The sequence below is a fragment of the Eurosta solidaginis genome, chromosome 5 (genome assembly GCF_040869045.1).
Source record: "Eurosta solidaginis isolate ZX-2024a chromosome 5, ASM4086904v1, whole genome shotgun sequence".
NCBI lineage: Eukaryota > Metazoa > Arthropoda > Insecta > Diptera > Tephritidae > Eurosta > Eurosta solidaginis.
The window spans coordinates 174,539,904-174,562,968 of NC_090323.1; the positions used below are offsets into that span (position 1 = coordinate 174,539,904).

Here is a 23,065-nt window from a genome sequence, read left to right on the forward strand (position 1 = left end):
TTGTATTATCAACTATATTATGGCGATCCCGCTCCGAATCATAAGGGTACTATAAAATTCAATACATTTTCTGCAAACTGGCCGGTTTGTCAATATGGACAATTACTCCGTTTATGTAATTACAAGTGCACTCAAAAAGATTTCTACGTAAAATACCTAATGAAATTTTAGACGCTCTAATTATTTACATCACTGCCGAAATACGCTCAACGTTTATTAGTTTTACTCTTTGGTACATTCGATTTTATTACCACCAATGCAACACAAACCAGTACGTGCATGACCAGCGAGGCGCTAGGCATTTAAGTTGCAGCGAGTTTCTTTCAGTCATACGTCAGTGATAGCAAAACGACACATATAAAAATTTACTTAAATTTAAAATTATCACAAAAATTATGAAGCAAATTGCTGATAAATTTCTACACATAATTTATTTGGACACGAAAATTATGAATATTATACAGGATTTACTGGATGTATACTAAAAGTACAAAATAAATTGATATGCAATTTTCAATATCCACCTCCACCATGTTGCAAATTAACTCAACAAAAATATACACTTCAACACTCTCTGAAGACTAAGAAGACATAGTTGCAGTGTCAATGTGAGTAATGAAGTTTACCATCTATCTACCTTCAACATTTGTTATTTAAATCTTTCGTTGAACCAATATACAAACAAAATAATCAAATTATATATGTATACAAAAAAGAGTTAAAATATTCAAAATTACAGTTATATTAAATATATTTTAATTATATACACTCTCTCTCCAGTTTATAATCAAAAAATATATGTCATTAACACATGTAAGTAAATTTACAACAACAGACATATAAACTCAAATTCATATTTAGTCAATCTCATTTCCAATTCAAAACAACAAACAACTTTAAATTTTTAAAATAAAACTAATTAGTACAATCAATTTTAAAAAATCTCAAAAGATTTCTTAAAATTATTTTTATTGACATATATCAATTATTTCATATTGAAATTAGAATCATATTAAAAACTCAATATTATACTCATTAACATGACACGAATCAATAACAATTTCATACCACCCTCAAACGAATAAAGGAATCAACTTTTCATTCCTCATCAACAACTTGGACATACATTATGCAGAGTACAATTACATATATATTGAACATATATTCTGCGTAATACAAGTTTTTAATTTTTGAGTAATTGTGCACACAAAGTTGCCATCTATTATCATTCAACCTCATTCAAGGTTCTTCAAATACATCATTACAATTGACAATATTTACCAAACAACTATTAAGTTATTTTTAACCTCAACAACAACAACAACGACACCTAAAAATAAGCTATCAAGTACATCGAATCATCAAAAGATTGGGTACTTACATCAATACTAACATACACATTTAACGCAATTAACTCATAATTCAATTTTTTTTTTTTTTTTTTCAAACTATAACACAAAATTCTTACAGTATTTAATATACACTGTAAATTAACATTAAAAATTTAATTTTTCTTTTCACTGGAGGGGGAGTAGATGTAGAGTTATCTACTTTATTTAAATATACTTTATTTTTGTATTTTAGTTTTTGAATTACTTTATTTTTGAATATTATTTCATAAAGAAAATTTTAATGTCACTGTTTTTATAAATTTTCAATGTTAATATCAATATTTTAAAATAAAAATAATTAAAATTTTAAAAAATATATAGTTGTATTATCAACTATAACCGCCCATCTATATTTGGGAATATAAGAAACAATTTGGTGTGAACAATTGGTGCCAGTTAACCCTCTTTAAAAGCGACTGACGCGCCTTTTTGAACGGACATAACCGTTTAAACGGTTAAGCACCAATTAAGTAAGAACGAAAAAATTTGATTTATTCGAGTTTAAATACTTAAGTGGGATAGCTGAAACTTACATGATGTTTATCACCGCAATGCGCACAATTTGTATTAAGATTTGGTCCAGTTGGTATACCGAATTTTACTTCCGCATTGCCTTTATCTGGGATCTTGCTTTTTACAATACCCATAGGCTGTAGCGTATAGGTATCACAACCAGTGCATTGAAATACCATTCATTGTTTGCTGTGTTCATAATATAAAGATATGGTAAGTAATTGGATTGTGGTAAAAGGCCAAAATGCTGTATACAAACCTCAAGCTATATTTACACTTCGCTTGACTACTATGCATACGCACAAGTACGCGTATATAAAAATTGGCAGAAATGCTCAAAAGTGGCTCAATATATTTTCAATAGCGATTAGAGTGCGTTTCAATGCAATGCAATAGTATACGCAATCCCATCTCATGGCAGCATTTCATACGCAAAAGCACAGAACTATATTTGGCATTGCAGGCTTCAGGCGTATTGCCTGCCAGCACAGCCATATCATTCGCAGTTACAAGTAATGAACCCCCACTCGTCAGTGATTGTATAGCGCCATCCAGAAAGCGATTCGGACAACCATAAGGATCTAGGTCTATAACATCGAAACGCTTCTCATATGAAGTTGAAAGGTACATGAGAGTCCTATTGCGAATTTTATTATTGATTATTACAGTTAAATCACTAGCTATTGATTCGTATATCAAACCTACATTGCATCCCCTTCGCTTGGCACAATTAAATGTTCCACTCCATTGTGTCGCATATTTACGCTAATGGAATCTACTGCCACCTTAGATAGATCATTTGCAACAATTTCACGCACGCCTGCTACTTCTTTTGCATAACTTATGCTACGTAAACCTGTTGCAGCAAGCGCTTCCAATATTCGCAGTCCATCGTCGTATTTTACACCACCAGCCGTGTATGGTTTCTTGTCATTAGCATTGCTTGCTTTCCTTTGTATTTTGTGGATTTTTATGCGCCGCCGCTTCCCGCTCTCTTATCAACCGCTTTGAGTATACATTAAGTACTGAAATACTTAAATCACGATTAAATTCTTGTACTGGATTGTAGAATACGGCCCCGTCGGCAATAATTTCTGTAGTGCTTTCTTTGATCACACGTTCGGGTGCTTTGTCGTTCGTAGCGATCTGTTAATTCATAAAATTTAGGGCGATTTTGTTAATAACGCGAAACATATATTTGCCTTATTTTCAGATATTTCCTCAACTTCCATTTTGGCTTTAAACTGCTGTGCATCCAAGTTTTTGTTATCAGCTGTTCGGTGGTGGCATACGCTGGCTGCTGCTTTCGTTGAACAGTGAATCGTGTAAACTGTTTCAACAGAGGAAATATTTAAGCATTACAGATGCACAACACTGTTTTTTTATAAATCAACGATGATAGCCAGCCTTGGGAGGTTGTTGCTGCTGCTATCGTGGCCTTGCATTACCCGGTTGCTGTTGTGGTATATACCTTGGTATAACTGGATGTGGCGTCATTGCCCCACCTGGTCCAGTTGAGGCGGACCACGAACAACAACCACCACGACCTACACTGTTTGGGTTCACTTTGCTGCTGCAAACACACCTCCGTCACAATAATTAATGAGACCATGGAGGGGTATCTCAACAAGAGAGGCTATTTTATTGCATACATAGCCGTTTTTTTACATCGAATTTTCTAATCTTTTTTTTTCAATTTTGGATAATAAATCTTAATGGTAACAAGAATTTTTTTCTTGTATGTATGTGGAAATCAAAATTTACTATTCTGCATTAGAATTGCTCACGATTATTTATACTATGCAATTACATATTTCATTCGGACTTTAATCGTTGAGTAAAGTGGATCGTCCCGCGTTTTTCTTTAAGTGTTACGTGTTAGTGACTTACAAGTCTTGTGTGTGTCAAATATAATTAGAACTGTTCTCACGTTTAATTTATTGTCTACGATACATATATACATTTAAATTGGTGAGTATTTTGGTTGTGTGACACAAAAAATATATATTGATACTTTTGGGTAAATTAATAACAAAAAAAGAAAAAAGCAATTTATTACAGTGCCCAAAGAAAAAAATGCAAAGGTGTCTTACAAGGCACCTAGAAATCTTAAAGACACTATGGCGTCGCCGACCCGACGGTCGGTGACGTCCACGGATGCAAAGGATTCACCTAGTGCAACCGGAGCTAACAGAAAAGCTAAAATAGAAAAAAAATGAAAATGTTACTGGGTTCTTCGAGCTTAGTAGTGAGGGTTGGTGAAATATAAAGGTGAGGATTCCATGTGCAAGGCAATGTCCAAAATCAATGAAAAATCGAGTGTTGCATCCATCAAATCAAATGAAAATTCTAATGTTAATTTCAACATGGCTCAAGCCATTGATATAGAATTGAAGTTTGGGGATGATGAAAGCAAAAAAGGCGTCAGAAGCGCCAAAAATGGCGGGAAAGAAGAAAGCAACAATAATAGTGTGACATTAGGCAATGCTAGTGGTAGTGTAGAAATGGGAGGAAATGAAACATACACAGCTAAGGGCACGAACCCAAACATAAGTACAGTTACAACCACAAATATAGGTAATGCACAAAACAGTGCAAGACAAAAATATGAGGACAGACCGTTAATACAATACCCTCAAAATTTCCAAGGTGAAATTTTTGTGCTAGTAGACTTTTCGTCACATGCCACATTGAAAAATGAAAAAATGACAAATGGTCTCACACTATTCAGTCAAATAAGAGACTTGCGTATAAAAGACATTGACCACATCCAAGCCATTGGAAGAACGTTATATAAAATTATCTTTAAAAGTACATATCATGCTAATAACTTTGTTATAGACCAACGTGTCATCCAAAGAGACTTGAAACCATTCATTCCAAGAACTGCCTTGGAAATATATGGAATTGTAAAAGGAGTCCCACTCTGCTTCTCAGATGATGATGTTGCCAAAGAAGCAATCACGACTATACCTATAGAGTCGGTGAAACGCTTTACACGAAAAGATCCCAACACTGACAAGTATATTGCGACTATGACTTTAAAAATTGGGTTTTCAGGAAATAACATTCCTACCCACATTATATACAACTATACAAAGCTAAATGTTGAGTTTTTCATCCCTCCCCTCAGACAATGTGAAAATTGTGGCAGAATTGGTCACACAAAGATGTCGTGTAAAACGAAGACACGTTGCTTAACATGTGGTAAAGCTGAATGTCAAAATCCAAAATGTGTATCTAACACCTGCATTCTATGCAATAATCAAGGCCACTCAGCCAGAGATAGGAATAAATGCTCACAGCGGGAAAAAGAAGCAAAGATTGCCCGCGTCAGGGCTGTCAAGAAGCTAACAAGAAAGGAGGCACTGGATTTGTACTACCCTCGTGTGGTAACAGATTTGAAATGCTTGAAGTTGAGGAAACAGACTTCCTGCGATGGAAAATGAATATTCAAACATTGTTGATAAAGACACTGAAATAAATAGAAATTTCACCAAAAAACAATATAGCCATGTTGCCAAAAAGGGCAATGAAAGATACATGACCCCACCTCCCAGAGAATCTCCTCCCAAAATAATTAGACAAAAAAATCCAATTAATCCTGTATTCAACTCTCCTGAATACCAAAAAGGATTAGTATCCCAATTTGAAAAATTCATAAATCAATTAATTAAAATCTCCCAAAAAATATCTCTAGAACATAACAACTCCAACGCTCTTGAAGAAATTCAAGGCCTCAAAGGCCAATTTGAAGCAATAATTGCTAAAAAGATACTCTCCATATTCAACAATCAAATCCCTTCAAAAATCATGAAAATAATGCAATATAATTGTCAATCATTAAAAGCTAATATAAACACAATAGAATTTTACCTAAACAAATACAATTTTGACTTCGCTTGCTTAAGCGAAGTATTCTTATCCAGAAACACATCTCATAGAAAAATACTCAATTTTAATTTATGTAAAAAACATAGGAATGATGGCTATGGTGGCGTAGCCATAGCTGTCAAACGAGAAATCAAATTCCACAAAATTAATTTCAATAGTGAATATGATGTTTTAATTATACAAACAAAAAACTTAAGACCAAACATAATAATTTGCAGCGTATATTTCCCTCCAAATATAAATACCAGTAACTTCCTGGTGAAATTTGCAGAATTTTAAATTTTTAGAACGATACAACAATGTTTTTTTAATTGGTGATTTTAATGCAACATCCACTGCTTGGGGTGACACATGTGAGTCAAATAAGGGAAAGCACTTAAATCATCTCATACAACAATCCAACTTTACTAATATAAATGATGGCACCTACACATTTAAAAGTGACATCCGTACAAACAACGGATCAGTACTCGACTTATGTTTCGTCAATAACAATTCCATATACAAATTTTCTGTAGATCAAACCAGAATTGGAGGAAGCCATCACTTTCCTATTACAATAGAAACTAACAACATTAGCACATACATCACTAAATTCATTTCCAAAAAAAAACTCATCAAGTCACTAAATGAACTTGAATGCGATTCGTCTCTAGGTGTTTTTGAAGAAAAAATCAAAGATGAAATCCAAGATGCTACATATGTTGCTAAGAATAACCGAATCCCCAAATCTTGGTGGAATGAGGAAATAAACAAATCATACAGACTTCTTATTGTGGCATTCAAGAAGGCCAAACTCATCCGCAATCCCGAAAATTTTGAAAATTTAATTAAAACCAAAAAACAATGGAAAAAAGATGTGAAAAGGGCAAAAAAAAACAATTTTAATAATAAAATTGAAGAATTAGATCTGAGTAAAGGCAAAGGTGCATGGAAATTTGTAAAGGCCCTTAGAGGAGACTTCAGTCAAAATATCTCTCAAACATGGTGTGATAACTACAATAAAGATTTCTTGAATATGTTGAACGACCAAGTACCAAGTAACTCTTTAAGACTTGCAATAAACACCGAAGTGGAACCAAACCTTGATTTAGCTTTCACATTTGAAGAAATCCAACTAGTTTTGGCCAATAAAAAAAGGACTCTGCTGCGGGTATTGACGGCATCTCATACAATATGATCAAAGCGTTACCAGAGCTGACACTACACAATTTAAAAACAATACTAAATGATCTTTTCTTATCAAATCAAATTCCTGACCATTGGAGAGCAATTAAAGTAGTTCCGATTCCAAAAAAAGATGCTGATCTCAGTCAATATCAAAATTTCAGACCGATCTCTTTAATACCTGTACTCTTAAAAATTATTAATTCATGCATAAAAAACAGATTATACAACTTTCTAGAAACTAACAATTGCCTTCCCAAAAATTCCTTTGCTTACAGGAAAAACAAATCATGCTCTGTATGTCTAAATTATATCCTACACAATATCAGTGTATCAAAAAATGAGAAAAAACACGTAATTCTCTGCTCCACCGACATATCCAACGCATACAACTGCGTCGACATAAGCGCTCTTAAAGATATGCTTTTTGAACTACAAATTGATCAGCTATACATTGAATGGATAATAAACTTCCTAGCCCTCAGAACTCTTAACATAGGCAAGGAGGTCATTAATATTTACAATGGAATTCCCCAAGGTAGCTGTTTATCTTCCATACTATTTAACATTTATACATCCAAACTTCATGATACTACTAATACCAACACGCAAATATATCAATTCGCAGACGATTTTTTTTTTTTGTTGCTTCTGGTGAAACTATAGATGCCGCCAAGATAAATCTACGATATACCTTAAACCGGTTTGCGGACAAGTGCTCTGAACTGAACCTAAGCTTCAATTCAAGTAAAACAAAAATTATCCACCTAAATAGAGGCCCGCTAAAAGATATTCAAATTAGTGTTCACAACCAAACACTCCCACTAGTTCAAAACTTAAAAATTTTGGAAAAATCATAAACAGTTCCCTAACAATCAAAGATCATTACGATTCTGTAATTAAAAAAACAGACAACAACATTAATTTTTTCAAATATCTCACCAATATTAAATCAGGGCTACATACACAAAAAGCTTTAAATATATATAAAACGTTAATTAGATCAAAAATAGAATACTGTGGTACCACGGCATCCAACAGCCCTAATTCAAATACCAAGAAAATAATTACTTTGCAAAATAAATTTCTAAGAAGGTGTTTAGGAGCCACCCCTTCCACACCCATTCCCTTGCTTTATGCAATTGCAAATGAACTTCCTGCCTCTGAACGTGCAATGTGGCTGACAGCTAAAGAGCTGGCAAAAATCTTTGCATATGATGATCCTATCAAATATTCCATTTGCAATAATGCTAATCTCAATTCTAGCTACTCAAAAACCTGCAATCGTTTCTCGGCAATTTTTGACAGCCTTGACGTGGTGAATCCCCATGTACTGTGTCCTATTTCTGACCTGGTGGTCCTAGATAAATTGTTTTCTGGAAAGAAAGAAAATATGACAAGTGAAAGTGTTCAGGGCAATTTCTCAAGCATTCTAAATGACTACAAAGCCAATCTTTTTCACATAATGTTCACCGATACATCTCTTTCACACAATACGACTGGATGTGGCATATATAACTATTCCTCGAATCTAGAACATAGCTTTAATTTTAATTTTAAATCCTCATCTATTTTTGGTGAATTGATGGCTATACAAGAAGCCATCAACATAGCCATAAATAACAAATGTGATAAACTGGTGATATTTACGGACAGTTTGGGTTCGTGCCAAGCACTCCTAAACCCAAAAGCAACCAATAGCATTGTATATAATATTCATCAAGACATCATGAGTTATAATTTTAGACAGATCCACATTGTCTGGATACCTAGCCATAAAGGTATCCCAGGCAACGAAAAAGCTGATGAAATAGCCAAAAAAGCAACGATTAATAGTCCGAATAAAAGTTTTAAACTTACAATTGACGAAGCTCTCAAGCTAATAAAAACTAATATTCATGATGACTGGTATGAAGAATTTTTAAATTATGCGAGTGATAAACCCAACTTATTCACAACAACCCCCATTAGAAAAAACAAAACTTGGTTCAAAAATATAGATATACCTACTACAGAAATTAAAACAATAAATAGAATCCTCACCGGTCATACCTATGACAAGCAATACTTACAAAAAATAAAGGCAATCAACTCGTCACGGTGTCGCTGTGGTCAAACAGACAGCTACTATCACCAAACCTTCCTATGCAGAAACCTAAATGATAAAAGATCTGAATTCAATTTATTTAACAACTTCAGTTTTGAAGATATTTTTAGTGGTAACAACACAACCAAGATTACTCAACTTGCCTCATTTTTAAAAAAAGCACAAGTTAAATTCTATAATCTGTGATTAAAAATTACAAGAGCAATATACACTTTTCTATACTTTTCTCATTTTTAAGTATATTATTTTAATATAAAACTTCAAGATACCAATATCGACAATTATATGTATGTATATGTACATACAAAACTTTCATTTAAACGAACATGCCAAAATGGGCATTCATACGTATCCACTGATCTCATTCGCGATACAGTATAAATTCAAAGCACTTAAAAGTCAACATATGTGCTTTCGCTTTAAGACAAAAACCAAACCAATAAAACAGATATAAAAAATGCAACCCTACTTAGTACATGAAAGCTATATTCAGCATACAATCTTTGTAATTTCGTTACGAAGGCAAAGCAATCATTCCCTGCAAAAACGCTCCACGTCATTTTACTAGTCATTTTACGGTCATTGTGACTTTCTGCAGCGGTTATATTCATAGTCACGTTTGCATGGGCGTTATTAACTTTTGTGACCAAATTTTCCGTTTCGTTCCTATTAATGTGATCGTGCATTCCGCTCCCACTTATAGGATGTGAGCATAGCACGTGCTGCTCACACACGTCACAATGCTCGTCAAATGGTTTTACCATTTATATAACCGCCATATAACGTGAATTTTACCTGCAGATTTACTTTACCTGGAGCAGCCATATGAATAAAATATGAACCAAAAAAATTTAATTTTCAATATTTATTATTTTCAATATTATTATATATGTACATGAAATTGGAACTTATATTAATACAGTTCATACAAAAAAGAAGTAAGTACTTTAATAATAAATAAACTCGCTTAATTGGTTTTTGTTTTCCAATTGAAATCTTTTCTAAGCGAGCAGAAAATAATTTTAAGCTTTAGAAAAAAAGTCCAATAATTTCAATAATCTACAACTTAAAGCTCAGTAGAAATTCTGATTAGGTTTACTCTTTTTTCAGATCGAGAATATTCAAAGGTGTCGTGGAATCCGATTGCTGTCGTAATTGAATTTGAAAGTAATAAAGTAAAGTATGAACTTAAAAATGTAGGACTAGTGATTGAGTCTTATTATTGTTCTAAATCTTATCATTCAATTCCAACAGCAATCGGATCACGACATACCTTATTATATATTTACATGAAATTGTAACTTAAATTAATAAGTTGATATAAAGGAAAGTAATTATTTTAATAACAAATAAACTCGCATTATTGGTTTTTGTTTTCCAATTGAAATCTTTTCCAAGCGAACAGAAAATAATTTTAAGCTTTAGAAAAAAATCCAATTATTTGAATCAATTTAAAACTTAAAGCTAAGTAGAAATTCAGATTAGATTTACTCTTTTTTTCAGATCGAGAATGTTCAAAGGTGTCGTGGAATCCGATTGCTGTCGTAATTGAATTTGAAAGTAATAAAGTAAAGTATGAACTTAAAAATGTAGGACTAGTGATTGAGTCTTATTATTGTTCTAAATCTTATCATTCAATTCCAACAGCAATCGGATCACGACATACCTTATTATATATTTACATGAAATTGTAACTTAAATTAATAAGTTGATATAAAGAAAAGTAATTATTTTAATAACAAATAAACTCGCATTATTGGTTTTTGTTTTCCAATTGAAATCTTTTCCAAGCGAACAGAAAATAATTTTAAGCTTTAGAAAAAAATCCAATTATTTGAATCAATTTAAAACGTAAAGCTAAGTAGAAATTCAGATTAGATTTACTCTTTTTTTCAGAAAGAGAATATTCAAAGGTGTCGTGGAATCCGATTGCTGTCGTAATTGAATTTGAAAGTAATAAAGTAAAGTATGAACTTAAAAATGTAGGACTAGTGATTGAGTCTTATTATTGTTCTAAATCTTATCATTCAATTCCAACAGCAATCGGATCACGACATACCTTATTATATATTTACATGAAATTGTAACTTAAATTAATACAGTTCATATAAAAACGAAGTAAGTATGTACTTTAATAATAACATAAAAAATATATTAATTGCTTTGAGCTATATTGCTGCAGCGTCGTCTAAGTGGCCAGCACTGTAGCAAAATATTGTTATATTACATCATATTATATTCTTAATAATTCAATGCTCATAAAGCTTAAGCGTTTTTTGTTTTAAATTTACTGTCAAATTAAAATTTTAATAAATTTCACACTTCAAACGCAGCCGCAACAGCCTACACTAAACCAGTAAAAAAATACATAATCCTTTTTCATGTTCAATCAAAAAGTTTTTAAGCTCTCGCTGCGGCAGTCAAACGTTCTTTATCTATACTGCGCCGTCGTCTTGTTGGTCAATCGCGCGCCGCAATAGCCATTGGTGGGAATTGACATTCATCATAAAGTAGCGAAGGCACGGTCCTGCGTAAGCACATCGCTGACCTGTGTTGGCAAAAGATATGATGATACTGTCTTCGATAGTTAGTCGGAACAGCCGCTACTCGGCGAAGTAGAGATGACCGTTGTGTCGGTGGCAGCAGTTACAACAGCAGTTACAACAGCAGTTTCTGACTTTGCATCATCCGCAAAGTGTGATGAATGCTTCTCTGCCTTTTCCAATTGCCTGGCGGAAGCAATTTTTGCTACTTGTAAAGCTAAAGCTGTAATGCAAATAAATAGATGGGTTAAAATGGTTTTCGTATGTTATTCAATAACTCACCGTCTAATGCTATCATCACAGCCTTCTCATCGATTTTGAATATGTGTACTGTTTCAGTATTCAGACCCAGTTCGTTTGGTGCATTATTTTCGATTTGATGTAACATTTTCAAGTCTCGTATATCATGAATATGTAAACTATCCGTTAGGCTCGTTCGATTCATTCGTATACTGTGTATATTTGAGCCGTAGACGCAATGACAGATATTTTGATTCTTTTTGAAGTGTAACATTTGTAAACAGTTGGGTTTCTCTGCTGTCACCATCACCCCTTAGGGAGCTATTGAAGAAACGCTCGACCAAGATAATATGTTGCGATTTACGCGCATAGATATCTTCCACCTTGTCACAGTTATTGATGGACAAAATGCGAAAGTCATCTTTACCATCCAATACGGAAATTGAACTGTAGAGGAAGAAACAATTTATAAAATTTAATAAAATCAAAAATAATAGTTGTGCTAAAAAGGGGTAAAGTATTGTATGTTAAAGTATGGCAAAGTCTCAGCGGCTTTGTCCTGGTGAGTGAATGATAAATACCATAGATTGTTGCAGCAGATAACTTTAAATTTGGATTAGCGATAGACACCTCGTAGGTTTTGTGATGGCTGGTGCGGTTTTCGCAGTTCTGTGTGTTTTACGTTTTACTATTTTTTTTTTGTAGGTAACGCCTCTGTTTACATCTGTTGTGACTTTGGATTACGTATTTTCGGAGGTCGTCCTCAAACTTTATCCTGCCCTGTAACTTAAAAATTTCTGCAAAACACGATTTAAAATAAATATCTCCTTGCCAAAGATATGTATATGCATTACCGAATAAAGCAACGTTCACAACTTTTAGTGCTGACAGTGCTTTTTTTCCGCCTCCGCCAGCCCAGTTAAAAAGGTCAAGCAACTCGTCAGTGAAAATGTGCTTCATCACACTGCCAAGTTCGCCGGACGAGCCCTTGAGAGAAAAAAAATATGTAATCTGCAAAGAGCGTTGCAACTTATTATAAATATTAAACCAAATATAAATAGTGGAAAACTTACTACCGCGTCTTCGAAATTTTTCTCCAATATCTTCTCTTCGAAGTCAAAGAGAGCATCGATGGACTTCATTGGCAGCATCACAGCTAGATCAGCGTGGATATCCTCCCCACTTTCACCAGTAATTCTGCAGACCATTTTGTGTACTCGCTTGACTAGAACCTTGGACTCCCGTACTACTTTCTGATGCGCCATCACATCAGTTTTGGGAATTGCCTAAAGTTTAAATATATGTATATAAATATAAACGCTTGCTTTATAATTAGTAAATGCTTACATTTTCTTCCAAGCTCTCCAGTCGCCTTTCAATGTTTGTTTGCTTCTCAAGTATTAAACGAAGCATAGCCATAATATCTGTTAAAATAAACAAATTATTTTGTCATTGGATTTATTATTAAAAAAGTCTTTTTTTTCCTAAGATTACCTTTGTCTGGCTCCGACATTACAGATGTTGTTGGAGTTTCATTTGAAAAAAGTTCGCTTTGGTTGCGAATTGGCACTGGCGGATCAGGTGAAGACTTCCTCAGGTTTTCTGCAGCCTGCACAGAGGAGATTTCTGTACAGCCACTAAACAATAAATCCTGGCTGCAATGCATCGCATCGAATAACATCGAAGTGTTACATATTTCACTTTCTTTCTTTATAAACATGCACACATTGATATGAGTTTTTTTGCTAAAACACACTTTAGTAGACCAAAAAATATTAAAGAATGCGTATATTAATTTCTGCAAAATGTAAATCACACAAATTGAAAAAATTTTCCACTTTTCTGCAGAATTAGAAATGGCGGATTTTTGCACGCAAAAATGACGTATTTTGCTATCCCTATGAAAATAATAGGTGCGAGAGAGCACGACACATTGTGGGAAAGCAAAATTTGTCAGCATGCTATTTCATTTGCACAATTTTTCATTCCAAATCGTCACCCCTGTCAAAAATTCTTGTGGCTGTGTGCGTTTTTGGTCACACGATTTTTGCAGGGAAGATTTGACAGCTATCATATCGCACGCCCCCTGCAAAAACGCTCCACGTCATTTGACCGTCATTGTGCGGTTAACCCCCATATTAAATTTTGGTCACGTTTGTTCAGGCGTCGGTAACTTTTTTACACTTTTTTCCCATTTCGTACCTATTTATGTGATTGTGCATTCCGCTCACACTTATAGGATGTGAGCATATCACTGTTCTGCTCACACACGTCACAATGCGCGTTAAATGGCGGTCATATTTTCGGTCATTTCACTCTACATTTTCCAGTCATTTGACAATCATTTTTACTGTGGTTTTACCATTTGTATAACCGCCATATAACTTGAATTTCAATTCCAATTTTGACGCAGAGCAGACAACATATAGTCACGGAGCAAAATTTGTATAAGCAGCAAATCAGCATCAACATAACGGATTAAAAAGGAAAAAAAAAAATGTAATGTAAACATTTTCTTTCTCGAGTGAAGCGGCTAATTTTTGTTATAAAATTAACTTTAGTTGTTTTAAAAGTGAGTGTAGGTGTTAAAAAGTAAGGTTAGTATGCCTTGTCTAACTGCCCTGCAAAAATCGTGTGACCAAAAACGCACACAGCCACACGAATTTTTGACAGGGGTGACGATTTGGAATGAAAAATTGTGCAAATGAAATAGCATGCTGACAAATTTTGCACAATTTTCACACAATGTATCGTGCTCTCTCGCACCTATTATTTTCATAGGGATAGCAAAATACGTCATTTTTGCGTGCAAAAAATCCGCCATTTCTAATTCTGCAGAAAAGTGGAAAATTTTTTCAATTTTTGTGATTTACATTTTGCAGAAATTAATATACGCATTCTTTAATATTTTTTGGTCTACTAAAGTGTGTTTTAGCAAAAAAACTCATATCAATGTGTGCATGTTTATAAAGAAAGAAAGTGAAATATGTAACACTTCGATGTTATAGACTTAGATCCTTATGGTTGTCCGAATCGCTTTCTGGATGGCGCTATACAATCACTGACGAGTGGGGGTTCATTACTTGTAACTGCGAATGATATGGCTGTGCTGGCAGGCAATACGCCTGAAGCCTGCAATGCCAAATATAGTTCTGTGCCTTTGCGTATGAAATGCTGCCATGAGATGGGATTGCGTATACTATTGCATTGGGTTGAAACGCACTCTAATCGTTATGGAAAATATATTGAGCCACTTTTGAGCATTTCTGCCAATTTTTATATACGCGTATTTGTGCGTATGCATAGTAGTCAAGAGAAGTGTAAATATAGCATGAGGTTGGTATACAGCATTTTGGCCTTTTACCACAATCCAATTACTTACCATATCTTTATAATATGAACACAGCAAACAATGAATGGTATTTCAATGCACTGGTTGTGATACCTATACGCTACAGCCTATGGGTATTGTAAAAAGCAAGATCTCAGATAAAGGCAATGCGGAAGTAAAATTCGGACCAAATGTTAATACAAATTGTTCGCATTGTGGTGATAAACATCATGCAAGTTTCAACTATCCCACTTAAGTATTTAAACTCTAATAAATCAAATTATTTCCTTCTTACTTAATTGGTGCTTAACCGTTTAAACGGTTATGTCCGTTCAAAAAGGCGCGTTAGTCGCTTTTTAAGAGGGTTAACTGGCACCAATTGTTCACACCAAATTGTTTCTTATATTCCCAAATATAGATGGGCGGTCCACTTTGGTCGCATCCCATACATGATCCAACGTTTGTTGAAGAATTGCTACAAATCATAGAAGAAAAACCGCTAAGTCATTTGGACACACAACGTCGTTTAAAAGGTGTGTTATCGGCGGTATGCCTGAACTTGTATTGGGTACATGAGTTTTTATGTAAAAAATATTCATCATATCCAACATCAATGCCTCGCATTCAATTGTGGACGCTGTACGCACTACATTGGGTAATATGGACAAGCATATTGTTGATTCCAGTGGTAAGGCCACAATTTCAAATGATGGGGCAACCATTAAGAAACTATTGGATAAAATAATAACACAACGTAGCGTGCTCAAGTGCTATAAGCTTATCTGGAAAAGATATTTCGTAACGAAAACCCTGGAAGATTACCGCGCCTTGTATGCTGTGGTTCAACAAAATATAACTTGGATGTTTGTTGCTCTTTTTCAATTTTCCTGAATACAAATGTCTGGATTGGAAAAATTTCAAGCAAATAAAGCTTGGCGTGCAAAAGTCAAGAAATTACTTGTCATGCAACGATAAATGCTTATAAATATATCATTAAAACTGTATGCTTGTTTATGATGAGCCATTCGAGTGAGCATGGAGATGGATGCTTTAAATACTGTAGAGTAAATTGGCTTACTATATAAGAATTTGAAATTTTTCCAAATCTTTGACCAAAAAGTAGCTACTAGCTTGTAGAACTTTATTACTTTACTTCTAAAAAGATGAATCACTTTAGCATGGTAATATATACCTATTATTAAAAATTAATACAAACAATATCTTCAACATTTTTTTCTCGATTCACGAACACATTTAGAAAGGCTACAACACCTGCTAAAGAGCCGGTATTTTGCCAACGCTTTAGCTTGGATTTAGAGGAGGATCTACAAACTTTGCTAGAAGCACGCGCAAGCCGTTTCGAAAAGCACCTTTCTCAGAAAACATTTGAATAACCCCGTATATTAGAAAAGCCCTATCACAGAATTCGGTTGAAGAATGCCCTAACTCAGATTTGGCTTCAAAAATGACCGATCTGAGCTCAAATACAACACATATTGACAATAGCTCGAGTGTTTATGAAACAAATTCTAAGATAGGGCGTTCTTCAAACGAATTCTGAGAAAGGAAGTTTTTGAAACGGCAGCCGAGATTTGGTGATATTCCACTCAGCAGCCGATATGAATATATGGTAAGTCTCATTTTTACCGACCTTTCCTTTCCTTTTTAAAAATGTGCTTAACAAAACTTTTTTTCTTTTAATGCACTCTTAAAATGAATCCATAAGCACTGTAACGTTAACAACATTTTCATACTTGTTTTTTCATTTGTATTGAGAGTGGCGATTTTAATATTAGAACGCCTAATTTAGACAATTAAAATAACAAAAATTACTGCAAAGCCAAATTTTAGTGAGGACCTCTAGTTTACCATAAAAATATTAAAATTAAAAGTCCCTATATATCCTATTCGAGCTAAAAAAAAATTACTCGAGGTCAAAGGTCATTGCCTTAATAGCACCGCAGAAAAATTCCTCCAACTCTTTTCTCCTAGAGAGAACAATAATTGGGGAATAGGAATTTCGAATCTTCGAAGTCAGCTGATTTGCCAATTGAAATTTTGTTGCGCATTTCTATTTTTGTTAACAAATTAAAAGTTTAGTTATTGTTGCGAATTTGTTTAAAATTGAGAAAAAAAAAAATATAAGCAAAGCAACAGGGAGCAACAAACGAATGATGCAACCATCTTTCACACGTTCTTATTGTAGCAGTGCTTCGCCCCATCCAATAGGTGCGACCGATCAGAAATTATCATCAATATTCTCTAACGGGAGTCCAAGGAAACTTGCTGTTTCGACAGGGGGGACCATAATGAAAGGGGTGTTATAGGCGTTGGTTCCACATTACAATTAAAGAGATGGTTGGTGTCATGTGGGGACACATTGCAAGCGGGACATACATTTTGTATGTCGGGGTTGATTCTGGATAGGTAAGAGTTTAACCTGTTACAGTATCCAGAACGAAGTTGAGCTAGAGTGACTCGATTTTCTCTGGGGAGTATGCGTTCCTCTTCCGCGGGGTTTGGATACTTTTCTTTGAGTACTGGATTCACCGGGCAATTCCTAGCATAAAGGTCCGACTCTTGTTTATGGAGTTCACCAAGGACCTGCATGTGTTTTTTCGCTTCATACGGCTGGGTTCTCAGGAGCCGTATTTCCTCAAAATGCTTACGGAGATGACTCCTTATGCCCCTAGGCGGTGCTGGTTGACAAATCAGATGTCTGTTGGGATGCTCAGGTTTCTGGGTATTCAACAGGAACTGTTTGGTCAGGATCTCATTTCTCTCCCTGATGGGGAGTATTCTCGCCTCATTATGCAGATGGTGTTCTGGCGACATAAGAAGACAGCCCGTGGCAATTCTGAGAGCAGTATTTTGGCAGGCCTGTAGCTTCTTCCAGTGGGTAATTTTTAGGCTTGGCGACCATATGGGTGACGCATAGCACTTAATCGGCTGGCTAATTGCTTTGTGTGTAGTCATGAGCGTTTCTTTATCCTTTCCCCAGGTACTGCCAGCGAGGGATTTGAGGATTTTGGTACGGCTCTGAATTCTCGGAACAACTGCGGCTGCGTGCTCACCAAAATGTAGATCCTGATGAAAGTCACACCCAAAATTTTAAGGTGTAAGACAGTCGGTAGGGTAATGTCATATGGTCGACATTTAGCGCGGCCATGTTTTAAATAAGATCACCGATGATTTGGTTGGTAACAATATCAGGTTTCGCGAGGCGACAAAACTGGAGAGATTGGGGAGATAGCTGTTTATTTTATTACAAAGCTCATCGGTGTAGGAAACAATAGCATAGGTGTAGAAGCAATAGTGACTCCTTCTGGTGGTAAAGGTAGCTATTGATATGTAGAAGTTAAACAGAAATTTGATGAATATGAGTTTTTTTTTAAGTTATTGCAAAAAAGCGTTGAGGATTTTTAATATCTTACGAGGTACCTTCGTACATGTTTCTAAGAATGAAGAATGAGACCTATTCAAACTTCGCTATACTTTAACATACGATATTTACCCCATTTTAACACAACTATCATTTATTGATTTTATTAAATTTTATAAAATGTTTCTTCCTCCACAGTTCCATTTCCGTATTGGATGGTAAATATGGCTTTCGCATTTTCTCCATCAATAACTGTGACAAGGTGGAAAAAATCTATGCGCGTAAATCGCAACATATCTTGGTCGAGCGTTTCTTCAATAGCTCTCTAGTGGTGATGGTGCCAGCAGAGACACCCAACTGTTTACAAATGTTACAATATATCAATTGCGTCTACAGCTCAAATACCCACAGTATATGAATGAATCGAACGCACCTAATTGTCTGCCTAACGGATAGTATACATATTCATCAAATCGAAAATATTGCATCAAACGAACTGGGTCTGAATACTGAAACAGTACCCATATTCAAAATCGATGAGAAGGCTGTGATGATGGTATAGGGTGAGTTGTTGAATAACATACGAAAACCACTTTAACCCATCTATATATTTGCATTACAGCTAAAGCTTTACAAACAGCAAAAATTGCTGGTGCCAAGCAATTGGAAAAGGCAGTGAAGCATTCATCACACTGTGCGGATGGTGTAAAGTTAGAAACTGCTGTTGTAACAGCTGCCACCGACACAACGGTCATCTCTACTTCGCCGAGTAGCGGCTCGTCCGACTATCTATCGAAGACAGTATAATCATATCTTTTGCCAACACAGGTTAGCGATGTGCTTGCACAGGAAAAGATTTCAATTGGAAAACAAAAACCAAATAAGAGAGTTTATTTATTGTTAAAGTATTTACTTTTCTTTATATCAACAGTATTAATTTAAGTTGCAATATCAGGTACATATATAATAAGGGATGTGATACGATTGCTGTCGGAATTAGATTTGAAAGCAATCAATACTCCTGCTAAGGGTTGCAGAATTATTGCTTGAATAATTAGATTTAGAACAATAATAAGTCTGACTTAATTACAAGTCGTACATTTTTAAGTTCATCAATTACGACAGCAATCGGATTCCACGACACCTTTGAATATTCTTGATCTGAAAAAAGAGTAAACCTAATCTGAATTGCTACTAAGCTTTACGTTGTAGATTATTTAAATAATTGGAGTTTTTTCTGAAGCTTAAAATTATTTTCTGTTCGCTTGGAAAAGATTTCAATTGGAAAATAAAAACCAATAAGGCGAGTTTATTTATTATTAAAATCTTACTTTTCTTTTTTATCAACTGTATTAATTTAAGTTACAATTTCATGTACATATATAATAAGGTATGTCGTGATACGATTGCTGTTGGAATTAGATTTGAAACCAATCAATACTCCTGCTAGGGTTTCAGAATTATTGCTTGAATGATTAGATTTAGAACAATAATAAGTCTGACTCAATTACTAGTCCTACATTTTTAATTCATATTTTACTTTATTACTTTCAAATTCAATTACGACAGCAATCCGATTCCACGACACCTTTGAATATTATTCTTGATTTGAAAACAAGAGTAAATCTAATCTGAATTTCTACTTAGCTTTAAGTTGTAGACTTAAATTTATTCAAATAATCAAATTTTGTATTCGAAACCATGTAAACAACTCAAATTATACATGAATATAACACACTTCTGAATTGTCCAAATGTAAAGGTAGCTGCAGCAGCAATATAGCTCAAAGCAATTAATATATTTTTATGTTATTATTATAGTACTTACTTCCTTTTTATATTAAATGTATTAATTTAAGTTGCAATTTCATGAATAATGAGGCTCCAAGATGCAAAACCAGATGAATCCATGATATGTAAAACTTTGAAAAGCACAAAAAAGCTGAAATTTTGTAAATTGTTATGAATTTTCAACACGGGTTTTTAGAATGTTTCTAGGCGATGCAATATTGTCGCAATTTAAATATTATTTTAAAATTTTTAAATATCTGGGTTTGCATATTCTTTTTTTGGCAAAAATTGACTAAATCTAATGATATGTTTTAAATAAATGTTTATATTATATGTTATGTTTGGTTATTATAATTAAAAATAAATATTGAAAATTAAATTTTTTTGGTTCATATTTTATTCTCGTGGCTGCTACAGGTAAAGTAAATCGGCAGGTAAAATTCAAGTTATATGGCGGTTATATAAACGGTAAAACCGCAGTAAAATTGATTGTCAAATGCCTCGAAAATGTAGAGGAAAAAACCGAAACACAGGTTGACTGGCCAGCAAACAACCAGGAAAGTCGTAAGATCAATTATTTTGTTACGCACCTCCATGTATTAAAATGTTGACACCTGTTGAATTATAGTTCCATTTTATTGTTAAAAATAAAAGAAAAATAGATACATTCAACGCTTAAGATTTCTTTTTAGATAGAGCAGCTTTGCCTTTCATATATGAGCATTAAATGACCTTGCTCTCTCAACATTTTAAGTAATTCAACGATGAATGGTAAATATTTGGGTTTACGCCGAATGTTTTCAATCTTATAGCGTTTCCATTTTTCCCCCTTCATATTCAATTTTTGAAGGCAATTTTGTTATTTCCGTCTAACGATCTTCACCATCTCCAGAACCCATAGCATTGTTAGCAGTCGCCAACATTTTATCGATTTTCTCCTGATATATTCTCAATCTATCTGACACTAGGGCCATAAGATTAAAATGTATTTCACCTTCGCTATATTTTTGCATACGTTTCTCAATTATGGGGCGTATAATATCAATCCAATTTTCTTCGGAAGATACTGCGCCCAAATCCAATGGACCCTCTTTCAAACCATCAAATTCATATAAACGTCCATTAATTGGTATGTATGAAATAAAATAATAACCATCTTTATTTTAATTTTTTGTATCTAGCTCATCAAGGGTTTGTCGTGCACTGAGGAATTTTTAGTGCACTACTTAGAGTGAGGCCTTTTGTATAAGGATCAAAGGACTGCGAAAATTCTTTGAATTCAGTAAGTGTTGGTCCCAGCTTAATGTCTTCATGATCACAGTTCAACAGAATGCTAAGTATTGCCTGTGTTGCGCATGCATTTTTAATGACTTGCTTTGCAAAGAACTTATTATGTAGACGATCATCGCGTACAACGGATGCAGATGATTCATCATCCTACACCCATTTAAAAAGGAAATGAGCCCATGTATAGGTTCGAGGTCTTTAAATAGATCAGGTTCAAGATCTAAACTCTAAATCTCCTTCACTTGAACGTCTTTACATCCAAATTCACGTATTAATTCCGTAAATACACTTGGGTCGCTCTCAATTAAACACCAGCTGCCTGCGCCGTCGGACATTTGTTTCGATTTGAATATTATTATATTGATTTTTGTGAAATTTTAATTGAAATCAGCTAACTTTTATATTCATTAAAATCAAACAAAATTATTAAATGAGAATTGTCACACGTTTGAATGATAGAAAAGTCAACACAAAGCGGAACTTGAGAAAAAAAGTGATGCGGTTGTAAATTTTTTCAGAGAAAGCAATTGGTATGGTTTTACATAAATTTTTTCCTCTGAATAAAAAGGGAGTTTTGTAAAGAGACCACATTCTTAAGCTGGAGTCATTGGTGTCGTATCGCTGTATCCGTATCCCTAACGTAATCAGCTGTTTATCGTTACGACGGTAAACCAAAACCCAATTGGTTGGCTACGATACGGTTACGACCTTAGCGGCACCAATAATCGATTGCATTGATTCTCATAAGGTTGGTCGAATCAGCTGTTAAAAGGTTACCGATACGGTTACCGATAAAGCACCAATGTCTCCAGCTTTATTATTTCTAAGGGCGTTCAAGATGGCGGCGTAAGAGCGAGAAACTGCTTACATCCGCCGCCTTCTATAATTCCATCATGACCACATATCACAGTTTGAAGATTGCGCATTCACGAGTTCAAAATTGCTTCGTTCTGCGCATAAACATCACTGTTCACTGCTTGAGCGAATGCAAGAAAGAGAGAAAAGAACAAGAGCTAAAGGAAAATGACGTATGAATTGCCCATAAAAAAAACAGCGGGTAGACTATACATTAAGGGACTAGGGGGAGGAGGTTGGGAGTGGTGGAAAGGAGTGAAGGATGACGCCCCCTTTCCGAAAACAAACCACCACCACGCACAGGAGGCTTATAGTTTGATCAAAATTTAATATTAAAGTTACCAAAAAAATGCAAGGAAACCTAGTGAATTGAGCAAAAATGGTGCTACCAGACTTCAAAATATGTATAAATAAAAAACGACTCAATCTATTTTAATCGCGACTTTTTTATTACAGATTTTCTATTTTTTTATGAAGTAAACGTAATTCATTTTATTCCAAATTTTTAATTTTTTATAAAATATACCATACCAAATTTTTATAAAATGCACCATGCAAGCAGTGA

General features: G+C 34.4%; 3 protein-coding genes and 2 pseudogenes across 7 annotated transcripts in view; 2 read left to right on the forward strand and 3 right to left on the reverse strand.

Moving 5' to 3' along the window:
• LOC137233880 (uncharacterized) overlaps positions 1–20,724 on the forward strand; it is a 63,986-nt gene extending 43,262 nt beyond the window's left edge. For all 3 annotated transcript variants that reach the window (XM_067757392.1, XM_067757394.1, XM_067757393.1), the window contains 2 exons: positions 18,767–19,131; positions 19,191–20,724. The gene's annotated coding sequence lies outside the window, so the exon portion shown is untranslated. The remainder of the gene's footprint in view (positions 1–18,766; positions 19,132–19,190) is intronic.
• On the forward strand, positions 68–1,052 carry LOC137233886 (uncharacterized; annotated as a pseudogene).
• On the reverse strand, positions 2,164–3,455 carry LOC137233885 (tRNA (guanine(26)-N(2))-dimethyltransferase-like). Its single transcript, XM_067757405.1, has 3 exons — positions 3,107–3,455; positions 2,610–3,050; positions 2,164–2,541 (listed from the first exon to the last, which is right to left on the reverse strand). The coding sequence occupies exons 2-3, from the start codon at positions 2,660–2,662 to the stop codon at positions 2,262–2,264; spliced, it is 333 nt and encodes a 110-aa protein (XP_067613506.1). The 5' UTR covers positions 2,663–3,050; positions 3,107–3,455; the 3' UTR covers positions 2,164–2,261.
• Positions 10,408–13,687, reverse strand: LOC137233883 (uncharacterized). Of its 3 annotated transcripts, XM_067757400.1 has the most exons (7): positions 13,350–13,677; positions 13,203–13,279; positions 12,929–13,141; positions 12,710–12,866; positions 12,437–12,652; positions 11,898–12,302; positions 10,408–11,838 (listed from the first exon to the last, which is right to left on the reverse strand). In XM_067757400.1, exons 1-5 carry the CDS (start codon positions 13,573–13,575, stop codon positions 12,534–12,536), a joined length of 792 nt encoding a protein of 263 aa, XP_067613501.1. In that variant the 5' UTR covers positions 13,576–13,677; the 3' UTR covers positions 10,408–11,838; positions 11,898–12,302; positions 12,437–12,533. The 3 variants fall into 3 exon arrangements, with proteins under 3 accessions (XP_067613501.1, XP_067613499.1, XP_067613500.1); XM_067757398.1 differs by having other exon boundaries at positions 12,437–12,866; positions 13,350–13,684; XM_067757399.1 differs by having other exon boundaries at positions 11,898–12,866; positions 13,350–13,687.
• Positions 19,792–21,980, reverse strand: LOC137233882 (ubiquitin carboxyl-terminal hydrolase isozyme L5 pseudogene; annotated as a pseudogene).
• Between the last annotated feature and the right edge of the window lie 1,085 nt (positions 21,981–23,065).